General features: G+C 41.9%; 1 protein-coding gene across 1 annotated transcript in view; it reads left to right on the top strand.

Annotated features, from left to right (window-relative positions):
• The first annotated feature begins 5,560 nt into the window (after positions 1 to 5,560).
• Positions 5,561 to 23,541, top strand: part of LOC137235281 (uncharacterized) — a 49,625-nt gene continuing 31,644 nt past the window's right edge. The window contains exons 1-3 of the mRNA XM_067758337.1: positions 5,561 to 5,653; positions 5,697 to 5,844; positions 8,155 to 8,192. Of these exons, the coding sequence (XP_067614438.1) occupies positions 5,561 to 5,653; positions 5,697 to 5,844; positions 8,155 to 8,192 (279 nt within the window). The remainder of the gene's footprint in view (positions 5,654 to 5,696; positions 5,845 to 8,154; positions 8,193 to 23,541) is intronic.

Here is a 23,541-nt window from a genome sequence, read left to right as displayed (position 1 = left end):
TACCATTATGCAACATGTTGTGTGTCACCCTGTCGCATGTTTTTTTTCCTGCTGACAAAGCTGATGTGGTGAATTTGTAGAGCGAATATGTAGAGATTTTTTTCTTTCTTTTAATTGGCACTAGGGCTGTAGAAAAAACTGAATTCGGAACCCGTTCATTTCGGGACTCGGATTTTTCTGTACCGGCGCCTGATTCTGAGTCTCGTTTCTTTTGTGGTGTTTGTTGTTGAAAAAAATAATTCCTGTCCGCAGCCAAAAACCGAACCCATAAAAGCGTTGGAACCGAACGCAAACCCAGAAAAAAACACAATTTTGTTTTTGTAAGAGAATAATTTTTGTAATGATGTCTTGCTGGTTTTGTTGTGTGTATGTATGTGATGGGACTATACGAGTCGCCCGTATGGATCAAAAAGAGCCGATCACGAGTTTGTGTCTTGCGGGTTTTCGATACCCGCTTGCCTCTTTTGATGCAGCACTAACAATGTGTGTGCAAAACCAAGTAGGAAAACATACATTCATACATACATACATGGTATACTTGTAACCAATGACAAAAGGCAAAAAAACGCATAATCACGGTTGCCACTTTGGGACCAAATGGACCAAATTTGGTCCGCTCCAACCCCGTTTGGTCCGCTGGTCCTTTTTTTCAATTTTGGTCCTTTTCGGGCGAGCCGTCACGATTTTGGTACTTTGATTGGAATTTTTTAATTTTTCTACTTTCATAACAATACGCAACACTGATAAAAAATTTGCTTGTTTGAACACCATGTGAATGGCAATCGATTTTCAGTAACTCTCACCAGCAGAGCCAATAGCTATTAGACGGTTTTACATAGAACGCTTTGTCATGTAACAGCGAAGTAAATGGAAAGAGGTTGTATTGTTGTCCTACAACGCAGCTAAGTGCCAAAGCGAAGAAAGGCAACAAAAGTGTTTATGTATGTACATCAGGCCATACGCACATACTTACATATGTCGGTTTCGATTTTTACTTTTTACTCATCGCAATAAGCTGCCAAAGTACCGGTGTGAAACATTGTCATTGTTCTTAATAAATTTAAAAATTCAAGCATTTTTATCGCAATAAGCTGCCAAAATACCGGTGTGAAACATTTTAATAAATCTAAAAATTCAAGCATTTTTATCGCAATAAGTTGCCAAAGTACCGGTGTGAAACATTTTAATAAATCTATAAATTCAAGCATTTTTATCGCAATAAGCTGCCAAAGAACGGGTGTGAAACATTGTCATTGTTCTTAATAAATCAAAAAATTCAAGTATTTTTAAGTCCTTGCAGCATAATGGATAGGTAAGTGTGCATAATTTATGAAAATAAAATAAAATTATGGTAATTCTATATGAAAGCATAGCACTGCTAATATGTTGTACCCACAAAAATAATTGTAAACATAAGTGTTTTGCGCGGATATAGTTTTGGTCTCCAAACCGGTATTGGATTGACCCAGGGTAATTTTTTATAAGCGCGACCGAAGTCCGCCAACGCAGAAAGGTGTTCTGCGCAAAAATACTATGGATACTATGGATACCACCCCCGGTTTCGGAGGGACCCGCGGGTCATATTTCGGTTTTTCGTTAATATTTTTTGAACGAGTTGAAATTTTTATTTTCCGGCTACGGAGTATTAATGCTGATATCAAGATGCGTCGTTTGACACTACTCTCGATATTTTTGGACGCGTATTAGCAGTGTCATGCATTACCAAATTATTGCTTCATATCTACATATGTAAACACATCCTTTGTAATATCTTTTAGATAACAAGCTACAGGTCGATGTGCGTTTTTTGTAAATACTGTAAATAAATATAAATATTATCCGGTTCGGCTCCTCAATATGTGTCGAAAATAGGGGTGGTTTTCTTCATCGCATAATTCATACATTTGCCTTCATTTGTGGTCATTGTTATTTAAGTGCATATTAGTATTTGGTATTTGTTTTATGCGTTAGTATATACCAAGAAATCTCCGAGCAGAGGAAAAACAGCAGAAAACTCTTTAACGAGGCTAAGCGCACGGGAATCTGGTCCAATTATAGGGATGCCTTAAAATCTTTTAAGAAGTTAATCCAGAAGGCCAAAAGGGACTCCCGGAAGAACTTCACCAATGACATCGAAGAAGTCTCAGAGGCCAATCGCCTACGAAAGGTCCTCTCCAAAAACCCCATATCTCCAAGCTGCATTCGCACAACGAGCGGAGCATGGGCCACTTCTAGTACGGAAATTCTGGAAACCCTGATCAGCACTCACTTTCCAGGCTGCAGATATCAACCATACATCTTAAACACGCAATTTAACCCAGGGCCATTTCAACCCCTGGACGACATTGTAAGCGAAAAAGGAGTTATCTGGGCAATCAAGTCCTTTAAACCCTTCAAATCTCCGGGAACGGATGGAATATTTCCCGCTGAATTGCAAGCTGCAAGCGATCTTATAAGCCCGCTGCTAGCTAAAATCTACAAGCCTTGCCTCAACCTGGTCTATATCCCCACGGAATGGTCCAAGGCAAAGGTAGTCTTCCTACCCAAAGGAGGCAGGATATCGGGCAACAGTCCAAAGGATTTCAGACCAATAAGTCTGACCTCATCTACATGCTATCACTACTAAGATAGAGAAGGGTCTTGCCTTTAAAGAATTTACGCTGGGTATCTTTCTCGACATAGAAGGAGCCTTCAACAACGTTCTCCCAGCAGCGGTCACAAAATATCTACGTTCACAAGGGTGGAAGAGCCTCTTGTGAAATTGGTCGAGCTCCTTCTAAACAAGAGAATCATTACCTCTGAGCTGGGCAGCTCATCGTTAATAAGGTATACCAACAGAGGAACCCCCAGGGGGGCGTTTTTTATCCTCTACTATGGAACCTGACGGTGAACGCTCTGTTATCTATACTACAGCCCACCGGATGCCAAGTCATTGCATATGCCGACGGCATAGCCATGACAGTTACCGGCAAATACCTCCCGGTGCTTGGCGAACTCTTGCAAAATGCCCTTAATCTAACAAACACTTGGTCTATGGAATGCGGACTCAGCATCAGCAGTGAAAAAACTTACTCTCCCGTCCCTAAACGGGAAGGAAATCAAACAATCTACCGAGGTTAGATATCTCGGAGTTATTCTAGACAGGAAGCTTGACTGGAAGCGAAATGTGGAGGAACGATCCAGGAAAGCCACAATGGCTCTCTACGCTTGTAAGTCAGCAATCGGAAAAAGGTGGGGTCTCCAGCCACGCATAGCCCATTGGATCTATACGGCAGTGGTGAGACCCATACTCTTCTACGCCGTCACCGTATGGTGGACGGCACTCGATATCGAATCTAAAAAGAGTAAAGTAACGAGAGTGCAGAGGATGGCGGCAATGCTCACCAGCGGTGCCCTTCCCTCCACTCCCACGAAAGCTCTTGAAACCATATTATTCCTTCTCCCAACTGATCTTTATGGTAGATATTGTGCCTCCTGCAACGCGGCAAGGCTCAACGCTATCGAACCATGGGGGGACTGCAGGTTCGGTCACACCCGGATCCTGAAGCAAGTCCCCGAAACCTTCTTGAAATTGGACCATACAACATCGACCCCTTGCTGGGACAGCAAATTTTCCACAAGAATCCCAGAGAGGAACGAGTGGGCAAACGGCGTTGAGCCGGGATCACACGAAATCTCCGTTTTAACAGATGGCTCTAAACTAAACAACAGAGTCGGCAGCGGAATATTCTCGGAGGAGCTCAATCTAAGCGAGAGCTTTCGCCTACCCGATCACTGCAGTGTTTTTCAGGCTGAACTCATAGCTATCTGGGAAGCATCCCGCTATCTTGCTAACCTGCAGGTAACCAATTCTATTTCAATTTACTCTAACAGCCAAGCTGCCATAAAATCCCTGCAATGCAGTAACACCTCGTCACTAGTGGCATTGAAGTGCAGAGAAACCCTCAACAAACTAGCTGAAGATTGCAACCTAAGCATAATATGGGTTCCTGGCCACTGTGATATCACACGAAACTGCGCCGCGGATGAGCTAGTTAGGGAAGGCACCAACTTGCAAACAATATCCTCCGCTGGTTGGGTCAGCCCTCCTCTAAACACTTGCAAATACCACCTGCGATCTATTTTCACGGATCAGGCAAACGCCAGGTGGGCGATGGAACCTACATGTAGTATATCCAAGCAAATCTGGCCTAAGATGGATGAAAAGAGATCACGATCGGTGATATTGTTAAACCGTATCTCTATAAGCCCACTAGTGGGCCTTCTTACAGGTCACTGTCTCATGGGCACTCACGGTGCCTATATAGGCCTGCAGACAAAAGACTTCTGCCGCAGCTGTAGGGACGAGGAGGAGATAAAAAGTGTTGAACACTATCTGTGCCACTGTCCCACACAGTCAAAAACCAGGTACCAATGCCTCCACAGACACTCTTTTGGGTGCCTTGCGGAGCTTGAATCTATAAACCCAAACGACATCTTGCGTTTCATTTGGCAAACGCGATGGTTTAGCCTCACTGGGGTCTAAACTTTCTTCTTCTTCGAAAGTAGGGTAACAGGAAATAGGGGCCCCCGCGTGGTAGCACAATGGGCCACAACGGCCTACGTGAGTCTCCGCTCAGACAGCGGAGGCAGCCACTCTAACCTAACCTAACCTAGTATATATAAATATACATGTTTTTTTGGTTTGTTGTAAAGAAACCAAAAGTTGTAGAGATTAGCGAAAAGGAAGTAAGTAGCAGCGAAAGCAGTTGTTAGAGGTAATAGATATGACCATACATACATCCTTTTTCTTTAACAAAAATTAAACAAATTTCCTATTGTATATTTAGCGACACAGCTAACGAGGCAAGTTGTTCAACGAAACGTAAATTTCGCAAAGAATGGCCATCAAACTCACATGGCTGAGAGAAAACAAGGGGAGCGCTAACTGCATTGCTTGCGAAAAATCTGTGGCCAATCATATCTCTAAGTTAAAACGACACGAAATTCAAAAAAACCACTTGCAAATTTTAAATATAACGCAGGGTCAAATGAAGTTAGATTCTTTTGTAAGTGACGAAAATTATACCCTGGGGAGGCAGGTACGAAACGCCGAAATAAATTTGGTTATGTTCATTATTATGCATAACCTTCAATTTAGTTTGATGGATTTCTTGCCGCAGTTGTTAGCAGTATGCTGTACAGATTCGAAAATTGCACGATCAGTAAAATGCGGCAGAACCAAGGCAAGTCTAATAGCAGAAAGCTTAGGCAAAGAGGCATTGTACAGATCACTGTCGGATCTTAGGGCAAATAAATTTTCGTTAATTGTCGATGAGAAAACGGATTTATGAGCCAAAAAATGTTTTGTTTTGGTGGTTAGATATTTCGATCGGTTATCAAATGCCATTCGTGATAGATTTTTATCTCTTCTTGAGCTTAATAAAAGTGATGCCGGTTCGATATATCAGACAATAAAGAATTTTTTTCAAATGCACGGTGTGCCAATAAATAATTTGATAGGGCTCGCCACTGATGGAGCCAATACGATGGCCGGGGAATTGAATGGACTTATTAAAGAATGATACCAATTTGTTTTATATTAAGTGCACCTGTCACTCACTGCATTTATGTTCAAGCTATGCGTGCAAGCAACTACCGACAGAAATCGAGAGTTTGTGTAGGAATATATAAATTTTTTTTCTCATATCCCAAAGCGAATTAATGAATTTAAAGAATTTCAGGACTATTGTGGTGTCAAGACACAAAATACATGGTATTTCTTTTACTCTTGGATCGCTCTGGAGAGTGTGATAGTTCGGATAAATGAACAATTGGAGGCACTGCGTCTTGTCGTGTCTCGAAGTAAGTGGAGTTAGTGCAATACAATTCGCAAATTTAATGTCAGATCCCGAAATAAAAGCGTATATGCTGTTTCTCGCCTATATTCTTAAAATTATAAATACCTTAAATAAAGAGTTCCAATCAGAAAACATTCGTCTGCCATTCCTATACCATCAAATTGAAGCACACTTCACACTTATCTTGAGCAACTTCATGCATAATGAGTACATAAAAAATATTGCATGCTTGAAAAATTTTGATTTTAGTGATAAAACTTACTACCTTGAATTAAAAAATATTTTTGTTGGAAGTAAAGCTGAAGTAGGTATTTCTTGAAAGCGATAAATTTACAGATGTACAACGACTTGCGGTAAAAAAAAATATTTTAGATTTTTATATTGAACTCTTGAAGCAAATACAAAAACGCTCTGATTTTTCTAGATGTGATATACAAGTTTTATGTACAATTACTCCCGACAAGGTATTAGCAGAAACCGAAACTTCTATAATACCGTTAATAAATAACTTTTCGTACTTGATAAAGTGCTATCAGGATACAATTGTTACAGAATGGAAGCTTTTAAGACTGTTAAATTGTGATTTTAAGCCTGATATAGACGTTTTAGATTTTTGGGAAAAAGTAAGCTTTTATAGAAATGGTATGAGCGAAAAGTGTTTTGAAGGATTGCTTGGTTTTGTTTATGATTTACTGAGTCTGCCACATAGTTCGGCGGCTGCAGAGTGAACATTTTTTGAATTGTCTCTTATTAAAACCAAATTACGCAATAAATTGGAGTTTATTTCAATCAACCACATAATGTTAACCAAAGAACTTTGTACGCAAAACCCAGGTCCTCATTACGATTGGTCGGTGAAAGACATAGGCTGGTCTTAGAAAATTATACAATGAAAGATATAAAACTGTTTTTATTATACGTTTTTTTCGATGTAGCCCAGAATATATTATAAACATATATGCTTAAATTTTTTTTTAATTTGGGAAAAATTTAAACAATGTGACATCAGGACGGACAAGGCGACAGCTGTTTCCTTATACCTTGTAAATCTCTTCAAAGCCTTTTCACCCGGGAGTGGGAGTCGAACCCGCACTCCTACGATAGTTGAAATCGTTACAAAGGCATTCAGCTACGTCATGCCTTAGTTGTTGTAAAGCTTTTCCCAATTACCTTCTTTTGCATATTTTAATCCTTTTACACATTGCATACTTCGTATGCAATTATGTGTCAAAGCTATGCTTGTTGGTACGGCGGTTTTCAAAGAAACTTTGGTATTTGTTGCTGTTTTTTGTTCTATTTATAGAACTACAACGAATTTACCAATTTTGTCTGTTTGTATGATTTGATCGGGGATTGTCCGTATTGCTTTTTTTAAATGTATGAAAACACTTATTTGAAGCAATTTTTAATTTTATAATTTATTTAATAATTTGCGAAAAATTTAAACAAAGTGACGTCAGGACGGACAAGGCGACAGCTGTTTCGATTATACCTTGTTTATCTCTTCAAAGCCTTTTCTCCCGGGAGTGGGAGTCGAATCAGTTGAATAAATAGAATAAAAGACAGCAACAAATACCAAAGTTTCTTTGAAAACCGCCATACCAACAATCACAGCTTTGACACATAATTGCATACGAAGTATGCAATGTGTAAAAAGATTAAAATATGCAAAAGAAGGCAATTGGGAAAAACTTTACAACAACTAAGGCATGACGTAGCTGAATGCGTTTGTAACCATTTCAACTATCGTAAGAGTGCGGGTTCGACTCCCACTCCCGGGAGAAAAGGCTTTGAAGAGATTTACAAGGTATAATCGAAACAGCTGTCGCCTTGTCCGTCCTGATGTCACGTTGTTTAAATTTTTCCCAAATTATTAAATAAATTATAAAATTAAAAATTGCTTCAAATAAATGTTTTCATACATTTAAAAAAAAAGCAATACGGGCAATCCCCGATCAAATCATATATGATTTAAATTTTAAAATATATACACATACATATGTGTATAAGACTGAAAAATATTCCCATATGTGATGTATTTAATTATCATCAATTTTAATTGAAGCACTTTTTGTTTGTAACGTCGTGTTGTTTTGTACTTTTTAAGTTGTTCATTATTACATTGTTTGTATACCAATAAATGAAAACAAATTTTGGTCCTTTTTTTCGACGAATTTTGGTCCCAAATGAAAACAGGCTATGGCAACCGTGCGTATAATCCAACACATACGTTGAATGGAAAATTCCTATGAATTGGAACAACGGGATGACATCGTATGATTTTTTCCGTTGCTTTTTCTTTCCTCTACTACAGCGCGAGGCGTACCTACGCACGCATATCGAGAAACAAGGGTAAGTACTTGATAACTTGATAATTTGTGAATTAATTTGATGAATACTAATTATCTATCTTTTATTTCTTTGAAATTCGGTTAAAAGGACTAATTTCCAGCGTATTCTCCACACAATCATATGCTTTTGATAAAGTCACACTAAGTGTGAATTTACTTGAACGTCCATTCCTCTTGAGAATTTGTGACTCCACAGGTGTATTCCGTCAAAAACGCCAATTTTTGTTTGCAATTCATAAACCGCCTACAGTTAAGATGTGCAGAATTCGGATTACCGATTGCTGAAAGAATTGTTCCAATAATCTAGGTGGTAATGTGCCCGGAAGTTTTACGTGTGCTCTAATAACAAAAGAATTTATACCAAGTAAGTAGATTTGGGTAGCATTTATCAAACTAAAAGGAGTGCATAAAAGGCTATGAATATCCTTTCGAGTGATTGCTAACATCTTACGAGGGACAACTCTTTGCAGCAGAATATCAAAATTTTTGAAGCGGATAAATTTCACGCTATGATACATTTACTGTCGCTTAGCTGGAGTGTCTGGTTTTTAAGTGGCTACCTCGTTTTTTGTATCATGGCTTGGTTTTTGCTCATACTTATGTACAAATTAAGATGAGCATGTAGTATGGTAGGCGCTAGACTAAGTTTATGACTCAGCAACGTGGCATGCTTTCGACCCGCGTCGTCATCGACGGAACTGAACGTTAACGACAAGTGATTTTTTATAAAGAGTATTATTTTGATAGATTAATATTTAAACGATACCTCGAATGCAAAGAAAAGCAGCAAAAATTAAATTAATTGATTCCTTTTTTATAAATAAACAAAACAAACGTAATATTTGAATGAAGTAAGAAGTAATTCTGTTAAGTAAGTGCCTCACAGCCAGCATCCTTCCGACAGAATACAACACCCACCTTCGTCCATTTGTGCATAAGTGCCAGTACGTAGGTTAGGTTAGGTTAGGTTGCAAGGGCTGGGCTGGACACTATGGTAACAGCTCACTACTTAGGCCACCAATGGGCCCATTCTAATACCGTATATGGTCTCAAAGAGGACGCCTACCCTGCCTAAAGCGGGCCAAACCACTTCGTGGAAATTATATATTTTGCTAGAGCATTGACTTCATAACTAGAGACCTCAGCAAGTTAATGTAGAAAAGGTTTACCAAGGATGGCCAACCTACGCCTACTAAGCGCTGGACAATGACAGAGAAGGTGCTGGATACTTTCCTCCTCTTCTGTACATCTGCAGAGGCGAAAATAGTCGAAGGTCGTTGCCCCCATTCTAGCACCATGTGTGCCTGTTAAACAATGCCTTGTTTGAACCCTTATCAGGGACGATAGAACTGATTTGTTGAAAATCAGAAGGGCCAGGTTAGCCTGGATGTCTCACACGATGATATGGCTGACCATAGTCCATTTGTAATTCTTATAGTGGCCATGGGTATACCTAGCTAACCATTTCCCGGAAGGATATGGTCGACGGTGCCTCTTCTGGCCAGCTCGTCTGCTCTGCAGTTGCCTTCAATATCCCTGTGCCCAGGTACCCATACAAGGCTGATACTGAAGTGCTGAGCCATCTCGTTAAGAGATCTGCGGCATTCAGTGACCAAATTTGCGTTGTCGACGAACGAGTCCAGGGCATTTAATGCGGCCTGGCTGTCCGAGAAAATAAAAACCCGTTTACCATCCTTAGGCACAGACCCCAGATGTTTCAAAGCCGTGTGTATTGTCAGCATTTCCGTTTGGTAAACACTACAGTGATCTGGTAGGCGAAAAGAGACCTCTAGACCCATATTCGGTGAAAAGAGGCCTGCTCCCACCTTTCCGTCAAGTTTAAAACCATCCGTGAACATGCTTATGGCACCCGGTACCGTATGTTGTCTGGTATTCCAGTCTTGTCGCGATGGTATATATATACTATAGTTTTTAACGAAGACGTTATTTGGCGTGCAACTGTGGCTGTGGCCCAGTGCGAAATCTTGGATAGTGCCCCTTCCATTAGGTTGCAGAGAGTTTGCGGAAATTTCCCACGCATGGTAACGCAGATGTCATCTGCATACGCGATCACTTGGTGACCTTCTGATTCCATGAGGCGTAGTATTTGGTTGACGGTAACCAATCAAAGTAGCGGAGAGAGAACGTCTCCCTGCGGAGTGCCTCTGCCGACCGGTCTGCGGATCACGCATCCACCTAGCTCAGTTTTAATCTGCCTACGCGTAAGCATATTGTATATAAACTCCACCAGGTACGCGTCGACCCCCAGATCGGTCAGCGCCGAGGTGATGGCTTCCGGGAGAACGTTGTTGAAGGCACCCGCTATATCTAGAAATGCCACTAGTGTGTATTCCTTGAGGTCTAGTGACCTTTCGATAACGGATACCAGTGAGTGAAAGGTCGTGTCAGTTGACCTGCTCTTAGTATAGGCATGTTGAGCTTGCGAAAGAAGCGATGGCTCAATCCTCTTCCTGATGTATTTCGAGTGCTTTAAGCAGAAAAGAAGATAAGCTTATAGGCCTATAATCATTTGGTTAAGAGTGGGAGGTTTTCCCTGCCTTTGGGATAAAGACCACGTTGACTTCCCACCACGATACTGGTACGTAATTGAGCCTAAGGCAACCTATAAACATCCCTTTTATCCAGGGCCTTATAAGTTCGGCAGTATACTGTAGCTGAGCCGGAAAAGTTCCATCCGGCCCGGCGATTTGTGGGGCTTGAAGGTCTGTAAAGCTGAATCTATCCTTTTATCATCTGTGATTTCGCTTATTAGCTGATCACTAATTGACCCTCCGCTGACAATATTTGAAGACACGCCCGCGCTTTCTGGGAAGTGTGTATCCATAAGCAAGTTTATGGTTTCAGCGCTGCAGTCCGTCCAGTGCCCATCCGGCTTTTGGACGTAACTTAGCTGAATTGTAGATTTCGATAGCACCTTCCTTAACCGGGAGGCCGCGGATGTGGATTCAATCCTACCGCAGAAATTTCCCCAGGAGGATCGCTTTTCATTTCGGATTGCTTTATATATATATTTATTTTCCTTTTATAAGCAGCCCATGAGGATTCACGTCCATCATGATTTGCTTTATTAAAGGCCGCCCTACATGACTTCCTAAGCTTATCAAAATCGGACGACCGCCATGGTGGTTTGTGAATTTCCATAACCTTAGTCGGGCAAGCCCTATCTAAAGCAATTCTACATTTTTGACTGAAATTATTTACAAGCACATCCAGCTCCTCCTCGCTTTCTGGTGCTCGCACCTCTTCAGATAGCCTTTTACCTATTATCTTCTTATAGTAGCCCCAGTTCGTTCTCTAATATTTTGTATGTACTTAGGACTTATGTGCGCCTGTGATATAGAAGAGCTTATGCATCTATGGTCAGGAAAGGAGTACTCCTTTAGAACTCTCCATGAAACGATCAGGTCACCGAAGGATTCTGTGGCCAGGGTTATGTCAAGGAACTCTTCGCGGTTCCTCGTAGTGAAAGTGGGGTCATTTCCTCTATTACATATACTTAGATTAGTGCCTAAAAGATAGTAAATAAAGACTCACCTCGGTCATTTGTATCACTGCTGCCCCATTGGGCGTGGTGAGAATTGGCATCGCCTCCGAGTAGGATGAAATATTGATTGGATTGGATATGGATATGGATTTGCTGCTCTCACGAACTCCCTGAAATTATCCGGTGGTAATGACCCTTGGTGACCGTGCGCTAGGTAGAATGAAGCAATTTTAAAACTCCTCCCTAGCACCTCGACGCTAACCGCTGCCAGATTCCTGTCGCTAAAATTGGGTAGAAGAAAAACATTAAGAGTAGACTTAGCCAATATACTAGTGCAAGGCTTACCCTTTTCCTGAGCGCTATAAAGCTTATACGCTGGTGTCCGCAGGCCACAGATCCTATTGCCAGTGATCCACCACCTCCGTACGAGACTCAAGGTTTACCAAAGCTTCAACGTCAGCCTTATAAGCCTTAAGGCTTCTATTCTTGAAGCCGTAGCTTGAAATCCTGCCTTTTCAGCGCTTCGACGCTTGCGCTGCCGAGCAGCAGGACTATCTGCATCGTGGGCCGTTCAGTCTTCTCCACGTTAACCAACTTCCAGTTCTGGGTCGGTAGACCCGGGTTGTACTCCCGGAGCAGCTCCAGGATGTCAGCTGGGACTGTTGGCGTCATTGTAAAGTAGGCTCTCGTCCTTGGTCGTGAGGAGATATCACGTGACTCCACTACCTTGAGGCGCGCGCCCGGATACACCTCACCTATCAGCGAGACGGCGGCTCTATAAAGCTTCACCGACCTGGCGTTGTCACAGGCAATTAGTTTGATGTTGCCCTTGAACCACTCCACATAGGTATAAGAAGGCGGTGGACCAGGGTTGTCTTTTTTGACATTAACAGCCACAGTAGCGAGCACTGCCTCAATCCACTTCCCCTGTTGTTTCGGGATCCTGCCATCTTTGCTGCTCTCGTCTATAACGCCAATGATCTGCCGATCCTTGGCTATTTCGGCGAAAGGCCGCGTCCAGCCTCCCTACGTCTTGGCCCTTTTCGGTGCCGTAGGGTTGGATTCATCCGTAGACCGCTGGCGCTTCGAGGCTTCATCGCTCTCCACCCAGTCCAGCCTGAAGTCCGGCAACATTTGTCTCGCCCAAGCAAGGTCACACTGCGCCTTCGCCCAGTCCTCCGCAGAACCTTCCCCCTCCCTTGTCGGCGAGGAGGCATTCCTGCGCAGTATCCGGGCAGCCCAGCGCTTGTCTTGATGACTGGGCTTTTTTAGTCACTTGACCCTAGAGCCGGCCACACCCACATCCCTGGAGCCCCCAGCAGCCAAACCGCCGGACGTTTGACGCTGAGCAGCAGCCATGCTGGTGGCTACGGGATGGGCGGCAGCCGCCCCAAAGGTCTCCCGGTCGATGGCCCCACACCGAGAGGAACCGGCTTCCGGAATACCCGGGCTGGATTTTCTCTCAGCCCTACCCTGACTACATTGGCCCTTGGCCCTATAGCCCACGCTTGTTGCTGGGTGGAGGGCCTGCTGGTGAGGGCCAAGGGAGGAGCGGTAGTAGCACTGATGACCTCCCGGTCAGTACCCCCTCCATGAGAGGTACTGGCCCTCGGACTACTCGCACCGGATCATTTCTCGGCCCTTTTCTGTCTGCCTTTGGCCCTATAGCCCACGCTTGTTGCTGGGTGGAGGGCCTGCTGGTGAGGGCCAAGGGAGGAGCGGTAGTAGCACTGATGACCTCCCGGTCAGTACCCCCTCCATGAGAGGTACTGGCCCTCGGACTACTCGCACCGGATCATCTCTCGGCCCTTTTCTGTCTGTCTGCCGCTGCAGCAGCGAACCTCTGAGGAGTTCTCTCAGCTAACCTGAAGCCCGGCTGAGCCGTGACCTTTGCGGAGCAAGCTCCTGTCGACTTCTTACTAGGAGAGCCGCCCTTCTTATTATTTTTAAAAATTACTTTCTCCATACTAAAACTTCACACGAGTAGCGGAGAAGGGGAAAGGTCCAACCGGGCAGAGATCCGCGATGTCCGGGTAAGGCTTAATAGCACCGAAGGTCGCCCGGTTTTCGATGCACTCCGTTAGCGACTGGGCTATTTATTGGCCCCCAGCCAGGCTCATCCTCGGCACGGGTCGTATAACACCTTGATCCAGCCCATTAAGGAGGAAGGAAGAGAAAAAGGGAGAGAAAAAAGAAAGGAAGATAGGGTTAAGGGGGGTGGAAAGAAAGGTCGCCGGTCGAATTAGCTGCCGAAGCATTACCAGGTGCCACCACGAGGAGGCTCCGCCCCTACATGAGGGAGGGAGGGTGTAAAAACACCCACGAGTCGACGATTTTGGGTGACGCCGGTGAGTGCAAGGCGCAAAACCACCATGAAAGGTACCCAAATTCTAGTACGTAAGTCAGCAAAAGGGTGCTCGTTGCAGACTTGCGGCTTGCATGCTGCTTACTCTGCCGTAAGTTTAGGGTGTATGACAACGAAATGTATATCGGTGTGGGATGAAAGTTATGCGTACGCCGATGTTTAGTTACCCTTTCATGCAGTATTGAAGTGTGATATTTGCTGCTTTTAGATATGTACAAACAGAAGTACGTCACCAAATTCAAATGTCTGTCACATGTGATTGTGTCAATGATGTGGGGTAGGATCCCATCTTGGTATAAAGGCGTTTATCGCCGTCATGGACCCTCGACTTACAATTGTCGATAGGTTGGAGTCACAGTTGGATCGGGGCCTTTCTCACAGAGGACAGCGTTATGTAGTACTGTGAAGTTTTCGATGCATGGTAGATAGCAAAATCTGTTAAAACATCAGAACATGCAGCGCATTTGTTGTGTATGCCACAATCAGAGAATCGTAATCCGTATAGATTAGTCGAAATCAACATAGTTTATAAGGGTCGATTCTAAACTAAGTAGCTTGCTGAGCTTCTTGGAATTTGCATATAAAATGAAAAAAGGTTAAGAAGGCTATGTTTACTGAAATTCATGGTAGGAACGCATAGCCTAACCGTGACTTGATTTGAAGATTTATGTAATTTTAATAGGTTTTACACCAACAAATTCGCGCCATTCCACAGGCCAAACATTCGCATAAGTATACAACATTTTTACTTTACAACCGTGCATACTTATTTTATTATTGAGCAAAAAGAGAGATTATTAACCATATTGCGCTATTTGTTTGCGCCATTTGTATTTGTGTTGAGACATTCGTTTGCTTTATTCTTCGGGTGAAAACTTTGGAAATTTGTTAAATTTACATTAATTTGGCTGAGGTATGTCTGTGTATTATCCTTGTTGTGGCTTCTCTCGCCAATATTAAAGGCCCGTGAGTTATAAGGGAAACTTTGCGTCAGTCTGCTACTTCCCCCTACAAGTGGTAAGGGGTAGCAGATACTGCGTGAAGTAATAAATGAAATAAGTAGCCTTTTTTGTTAAAAAGCCTCGTTCCAGTCTGGCACTTTCCCCTACCAGTGGTAAGGGGTATCAGATACTGTTCGAGGTAAGGGAAATATACTCTCTGTGATCTAAGCTCCCGATTCCTACGACCTTTTGTAAGTCTGGCACTTCCCGGCGCGCATTGCGGATAAGCGCATTCATAATGGGGAACGGGGTTCAATCGGGGACTGGAACTCTTGGCAATTTCAGGAGCTACCACGTCATCAATTGATAAAATACTGTTCCTATTGCAGTGGAAAGCGATTGATGAGGACGAACTGGTGCCGGCTGAACGGGCCCATGCTGAGTGTCCACAGCTCGTGATACAGTTTTACCAGGCGCGTCTAACATGGGATTAGAAGCGTTAAGTACAAAAAATGAAAACCTATGAATTGTGATCATATGATACTGGATATCGTTATGACTGAATTTAATATGTATGTATAAACGTGCAGGATGCGGTTCATTTAAGTATATTTTCTAGTGTTTTTCTTTCTTTGATTGGGAATTTACAATGAAAAAAAAAAACCTCTCACCTTGATGGTACTTCCACGTGAAACAGTCAGTCACGTGAGTTTCCACTGTATGAAAAGGGGAACTGGGTTCGACATTTTTATACTCAGTTGAGCAGAGCTCACAGAGTATATTAACTTTGATTGCATAACGGTTGGTTGTACAGGTATAAAGGAATCGAGATAGATATAGACTTCCATATATCAAAATCATCAGTATCGAAAAAAAATTCGATTGAGCCATGTCCGTCCGTCCGTCCGTCTGTCCGTTAACACGATAACTTGAGTAAATTTTGAGGTATCTTGATGAAATTTGGTACGTAGGTTCTTTGGCACTCATCTCAGATCGCTATTTAAAATGAACGATATCGGACAATAACCACGCCCACTCTTTCGATATCGAAAATTTCGAAAAATCGAAAAAGTGCGATAGTTCATTACCAAATACGCATTAAGCGATGAAACTTGGTAGGTGAGTTGAGCTTATGACGGAGAATAGAAAACTAGTAAAATTTTGGACAATGGGCGTGGCACCGCCCACTTTTAAATGAAGGTAATTTAGAAGTTTTGCAAGCTGTAATTTGGCAGTCGTTGAAGATATCATGATGAAATTTGGCAGGAACGTTACTCTTATTACTTTATGTCTGCTTAATAAAAATTAGCAAAATCGGAGAACGACCACGCCCACTTTTTAAACAAATTTTTTTTAAATTCAAATTTTAAAAGAAAAGTTAATATCTTTACAGCATATAAGTAAATTATGCCAACATTCAACTCCAGTAATGATATGGTGCAGCAAAATACAAAAATAAAAGAAAATTTCAAAATGGGCGTGGCTCCGCCCTTTTTCATTTAATTTGTCTAGGATGCTTGTAATGCCATAAGTCGAACAAAAATTTACCAATCCTTGTGAAAGTTGGTAGAGGCTTAGATTCTAGGACGGTAACTGTTTTCTGTGAAAAAGGGAGAAATCGGTTGAAGCCACGCCCAGTTTTTATACACAGTCGACCGTCTGTCCTTCCACTCGGCCGTTAACACGATAACTAGAGCAAAAATCGATATATCTTTACTAAACTCAGTTCACGTACTTATCTGAACTCACTTTGTATTGGTATAAAAAATGGGCGAAATCCGACTATGACCACGCCCACTTTTTCGATATCGAAAATTACGAAAAATGAAAAAAATGCCATAATTATATACCAAATATGAAAAAATGGATGAAACATGGTAATTGTATTGGTCTATTGACACAAAATATAACTTTAGAAAAAAACTTGGTAAAATGGGTGTGACACCTACCATATTAAGTAGAAGAAAATGAAAAAGTTTTGCAGGGCGAAATCAAAAGCCCTTGGAATTTTGGAAGGAATACTGTACGTGGTATTACATATATAAATAAACTAGCGGTACCCGACAGATGATGTTCTGGATCACCCTGGTCCACATTTTGGTAGATATCTCGAAAACGCCTTCACATATACAACTAAGGGCCACTCCCTTTTAAAACCCTCATTAATACCTTTAATTTGATACCCATATCGTACAAACACATTCTAGAGTCACTCCTGGTCGACGTTTATGGCGATATCTCGAAAAGGCGTTCACATATAGAACTAAGGCCCACTCCTTTTTAAAATACTCATTAACACCTTTCATTTGATACCCATATATTACAAACAAATTCTAGAGTCACCCCTGGTCCACCTTTATGTCGATATCTCGAAAAGGCGTCCACCTATAGAACTAAGGCCCACGCCTTTTTAAAATACTCATTAACACCTTTCATTTGATACCCATATCGTACAAAAAAATTCTAGAGTCACCCCTGGCCCACCTTTATGGCGATATCTCGAAAAGGCATCCACCTATAGAACTAAGGCCCACTCCCTTTTAAAATACTCATTAACACCTTTCATTTGATACCCATATCGTATAAACAAATTCTAGAGTCACCCCTGGTCCACCTTTATGTCGATATCTCGAAAAGGCATCCACCTATAGAACTAAGGCCCACGCCCTTTTAAAATACTCATTAACACCTTTCATTTGATACCCATATCGTACAAACAAATTCTAGAGTCACCCCTGGTCCACCTTTATGGCGATATCTCGAAAAGGCGTCCACCTATAGAACTAAGGCCCACACCCTTTTAAAATACTCATTAACACCTTTCATTTGATACCCATATCATACACAAAAGTTCTAGAGTCACCCCTGGCCCACCTTTATGGCGATATCTCGAAAAGGCATCCACCTATAGAACTAAGGCCCACTCCCTTTTAAAATACTCATGAACACCTTTCATTTGATACCCATATCGTACAAACAAATTCTAGAGTGACCCCTGGTCTACCTTTATGGAGATATCTCGAAAAGGCGTCCACCTATAGAACTAAGAACCACGCCCTTCTAAAATACTCATTAACACCTTTCATTTGATACCCATATCGTACAAACAAATTCTAGAGTCACCCCTGGTCCACCTTTATGGCGATATCTCGAAAAGGCGTCCACCTATAGAACTAAGGCCCACACCCTTTTAAAATACTCATTAGCACCTTTCATTTGATACCCATATTATACAAACGCATTCTAGAGTCACCACTGGTCCACGTTTATGGCGATATCCCGAAAAGGTGTCCACCAATAGAACAAAGGCCCACTCCCTTTTAAAACACTTATTACACTTTTCGTTTGACACCCATATTGTACAAACGCATTCTAGAGTCAACCCAGGTCCACTTTTATAACGATATTCCGAAAAGGCGTCCACCTATAGAACTAAGGCCCACTCCCTTTTAAAATACTCATTAACACCTTTCATTTGATACCCATATAGTACAAACAAATTCTAGAGTCACCCCTGGTCCACGTTTATGGCGATATCTCGAAAAGGCGTCCACATATAGAACTAAGGCTCGCGCCCTCTTAAAATACTCATTAACACCTTTCATTTGATACTCATATCGTACAAACAAATTCTAGAGTCACTCCTGGTCCATCTTTATGGCGATATCTCGAAAAGGCGTCCATCTATAGAACTTAGGCCCACGCTCTTTTAATTTACTCATTAATACCTTTTATTTGATACCCATATCGTACAAAATAAATTCTAGAGTCACCCCTGATCCACCTTTATGGCGATATCTCGAAAAGACGTCCACCTATAGAACTTAGGCCCACTCCCTTTTAAAATTATCATTAACACATTTCATTTGATACCCATATCGTACAAACAAATTCTCGAGTCAGGCTTGGTCCACCTTTATGGCGATATCCCTAAATGGCGTCCATCTATAGATCTATGGCCCACTTCCTCTTAAAATACTTTTTAATACCTTCCATTTGATACACATGTCATACAAACACATTCCAGGGTTACCCTAGGTTCCTTTTACCACATAGTGATTTCCCTTACTTTGTCTCCACAGCTCTCAACTGAGTATGTAATGTTCGGTTACACCCGAACTTAGCCTTCCTTACTTGTTTATTTATTTTTTTTTTTTTGACAAATGTATGTATTCTGCACTTGTTAAATTTATTTTTGTTCAGATGGAATCGGTAGATGAATTGAATTAGGTACTCTGGTGAGCGTTGCATTGGACTGTGAGAGAGCCATGCATGACTGATGATGCCTAGGGTGAGTATTCTAGAGTTAGCGAATAAAGTGATGCAGACTCAACTCTATTTCCACCGATAGCGCAACAACATGTACGACCACAACTACAACTGGAATTCCTCGTTTGCGCGTGTTACATCACAATGGTTATTGCAGTCGTTCCCGCAACAACGCCGTGACCAAGGCGTTCCTCCCGAGCTTACAAGGAGGAGAAAAAAAGGACATTAGCCTCGGAATTGCACTCCGCAGCGATTTGGTGGAAATCAAACTGACTAAAATGAATGTAAGTACGTGTTGCTTCATGTAGATATTTTGTAAACCATATTAGGGCATTAGTTTCTTGCTTGATAAACGATATGAAAGTAATCCCATGCTCTCTTCTGTGTAGCCATAATGGGTTTTTTTCTTTGTAGTGCTAACCCAAAGAAACCCAATCCAAAATATCGGTTAATGTGATGGGAATTATTGAAATGAAATGATTATTTTTAAGGAGTTCAGGGAAACCTTTTATAACAAGTTCCCTTTTAGAAAAAATGTTATAAGATTCTCATTTGTAAGCTTGAAGTGATGTTTTGTAAGCTTAATATTTGTTTGAGAAAATTTACATCGGCCTGTCCTCACAATCATTTTAGGTTGTGTGTGATATGAGGGGTTTGATAAATTCGGTTGGCCTCGTGCATTTATGGTCTGTGGCAGACCGTGAGTCTGCGTTAGGGTTGTAGTGTCCTTCTTACGGTACTGCCTGTTTTTTTGGTAAGGAACGGTGGCAGGCAGGAATGCTTGCGAGCCCTGGCTAGCTCGTCTGTTGGGGGAGGGGTCTTTTTCACCGCCCTCGCCTACAGTACCCGTAAACAAAAATAGAGGGATTCATGCCTGTGTGTTCAAATAGAGATATGGTGAGAAATAGACAAGGTGATAGGAAAGAGAAGGCCCGTCCAAGTCAGGTGGAGTCTGCCCTCCCTCTTCTTCATAGAGAATGTAGCCTCGGGCTTCGCTATGACTCCTTATCCCGAGCGAAGCCCCCTTAGCCTGACACTAGCCCGTCCGTCAAAAGTCCCTAGTTAACCTAACATTTGCCAATGTCAGTCCACATACCCACGTCCCCTCTTCCGCACCTGCGCAACGCCTACAACAAACAAAAAGGGAATCCTATCTAACTCCTGATATACCAGTTTCTGTATCGCCGGGGATAGTGGGTAGTGTCTGGTAAGTTCTCATTTATTACTTCAATGACGTGTTCTTCTACATCGGTGTGTCCTAAACCTAACACAGCAAAGGAGGGAAACTTTGCTTTCACCCTCTCCCAAACTACACTTTCTTCAGGCGTTAACGTATGTTGCACCGCATCAAACGACAAGTAACCCTCGGTGGGCACAAGCTCTGCAACGGCAACCTGTTTCGAACGCGGAATCACTCCCCTACTCACAAGGCTCAAGTCAAACACTTGCCAGAAGTCAATACCTAGATACACTTCCTGCTGCAACCCCGGGACAAACAAAAATTCCAACTCTCTACTCGTTCCATCCCACAGCACGGGAAGGGTGATTAGTTCTACCATTGGCGTTTCTCCGCCTTTCGCGGTACGGATATTTTGCACACTTATCGGGAGTATCAGGTTCTCTTTGGCCTCTAACTGTTTTTCACAGTTTTTGCCTAAGAAGCCTAGCTCCAACACCTGATTCCAAAAGTGCTACCGCGTCCCGGCCGCCAATGGTCGGCTGGGCAAAAATCCGATTAACTCCCTTAATCGTTGCTATTGTTGAAATAATCTTATTAAAAATCCTCTTAAATCTTTTTGCCTTTTCTCTCATCTTCTTAATTTTATCAATGTTTCGTTTCTTCTTCTTTATTAGTTCCTCGCAAAAAATTCTTCTACCTGCTGCTTCGTATTCAATTTTTCTTTGGTGTAAGCTTTTTAATTCTCTTCTGACTCCTGATCCTAGTTCCTCTGTACCACGAACGGTTCTATCCCTTTTCAAAACCCTGTATTCCGGTTGGTTTCCGGTTGCACCTGTTCCTGGCTGGAGGTCCCGGAAATCTCCGCCAGTGTGGAGTTACCCTTCCCGGGCTTAAAAACACAAAAAAAGTGTCACTCCCAAACGCAAACCATACTGTGAAAACGAGACTTACACCTATTTTCCTTCAACGCCTCAGACGGATTCACAACAAAATAATTCACAGGCATACCAAATGAAACACACAACATTAAAAATAAATAAATAATAAATAAATAAATAAAATGGAACGGAGACGTACAGAAGGTGTTAACGATGGATTTGGGACTGGTCGTGGAAGTAGTTCCAGTAGACGTACCACCATTAGTGGGAAAAGGCCTAGAATTATTATCGTTACGCGATTGGTTTAACCCTAGTCTTGGTTTGGATGGCTTGTCGAGCGCCTCGACAAGCTTCCCACAAACTCCTTCACCCTCAACTTGCTCCACGGGAAATACCACCTCGTTGACTGCCCTTGCCGACCTATTCCTATTTTCATTAATTAAGCGTTCCGCACGTCTACACTCTGTCTTCAGATCAGCCAATGTCTCCATTTTCGCGGCGAATGTCAAGTTTGCCAGATATGGCTTCAAATTTCCTATAATTATGCCCACCAGCTCCTTTTCCAGGATTTTCTGCTTCAGCCTGAACGTCAAATCGTGGACCTCACCATAAAAATCATCAAAACTCTCTTGACCCGACTGCTTCCTCTCCATGATTTCCCTGATTATCTCGTAATCAGACTCATCGGTTTTAAAGTGGGCCAACAGCTCTGCCTTGAGCTCGAAGTAGCCAAAAGCATGGTCCTCAAGAACCTGCCAATACCACTTAAGCGCAAAACCTGTCACAAGATAATGGAAATCAGTGAAGAGACGATTGTAAGAGATGTAATACTGAGCCCTTAATTTCTCTATTCTAAATAAAAAGCTTTCCACGGTGATCCCCTTAGCAGACCCATCGAACTTGACGTGCCACTTGCCTGGGTCGACCTTCCTCCAATTTGGGTGCGCAGGCTCCCCATTTCTGCCCTGACCCACGGCAGCTTCGGAATTATTCCAGTTTTTGCCCCTATCTCTCCCCCCTTGCGGAGTGGATGCGTTAGCGGCTTGCTGTTTCAGCGCTTGAGCCGAAACCTCTAAGTCCCCCATACGGTTGCTGAGGTGCGAAACGTCGGTCCTCAGGTCACGAACCGCGTTCATGTACTGCGCCATAACTTGTTTTTGTTTAGCCATCATCTCCATCATCCGCTCTAGCTGTTCGGTGCCGGCGGCAGTTGCACTTGGTCCGTTTCCTGAGGCCTTCGAACCACTAGCTCCCGAATTCCCTGGCCGTCCATCTTGCACGACATCCGCTCCTCCGGTAACTCGTGGTGTTCAGGTTTCTGGCATATTTAATAGTCGCTCTATTTTTGTCGAAAACCTTAGGGTGTTGTTAGATTCGTTGATGGCCACTTGGTTGGTGATCGACACTCTAGAATGCTTATTTGTATCGCTCTCACTCGTTCCGAAAATTCTGGCTGCACACCGATTAAAAAGGTCGGTAGGTACAAAGTCGACTGGGAATGGTATTCCCGTATCTATTTGATTAAACAAGATATACGACTATGTATCAAATGCAGTGATGAAAAAAAATTTATAATTTGCAAACTACGCAACAAAATAAGATCTTTGAAAATTTATCCAAAATAAATTCAGTACCTTAAATTCGAAAGCAAATAGTGCAAAAAAACTTCAAAAAAGAATTCAAAAATTCCGTCGAATTTGAAGATAAAAGGATTCAATAAAGTTAAAAAAAGAAAAAATATAACATTTAAATATAAAACTAAAAATTCAAAACTTCCAAATTCCAAACGCTTGCGAACTAAAATTAAAAAAATAAAATTAATACAATAAAAAGAAAAAAAAGGAGTATGCGAAGATTTAATTATAAATAATGTATATATGTGTAAATTTATGGAAATTTCAGTAAAAAAGTAAAAAAAAAATTTTTTTTTAAAAATACCATTAAACTTAAGTGTAGCCTAATTATGATTTAGTTTGGAACTTTGCCAAACTTTAAAAAAGTGTGCAAGTGACGAAAATAATTCGATATATTCCTAAATATTAAACTATGCAAATACTGAAATTAGTTGCAATGGCTATATGTTTTTAAAAATACATGTGAATGCAAACGTTTTACTCCAATTCAAACAAAAAACTTAAAAAGATTATCAATTGGCCTTTTTTGTGTGGGAAATTACGTCCAAAAAAAGAATGAACAGGTTATTATTTCCATT

Source organism: Eurosta solidaginis, chromosome X (assembly GCF_040869045.1).
Source record: "Eurosta solidaginis isolate ZX-2024a chromosome X, ASM4086904v1, whole genome shotgun sequence".
NCBI classification, from domain to species: domain Eukaryota; kingdom Metazoa; phylum Arthropoda; class Insecta; order Diptera; family Tephritidae; genus Eurosta; species Eurosta solidaginis.
This window is presented reverse-complemented; position numbering and strand designations above follow the sequence as displayed.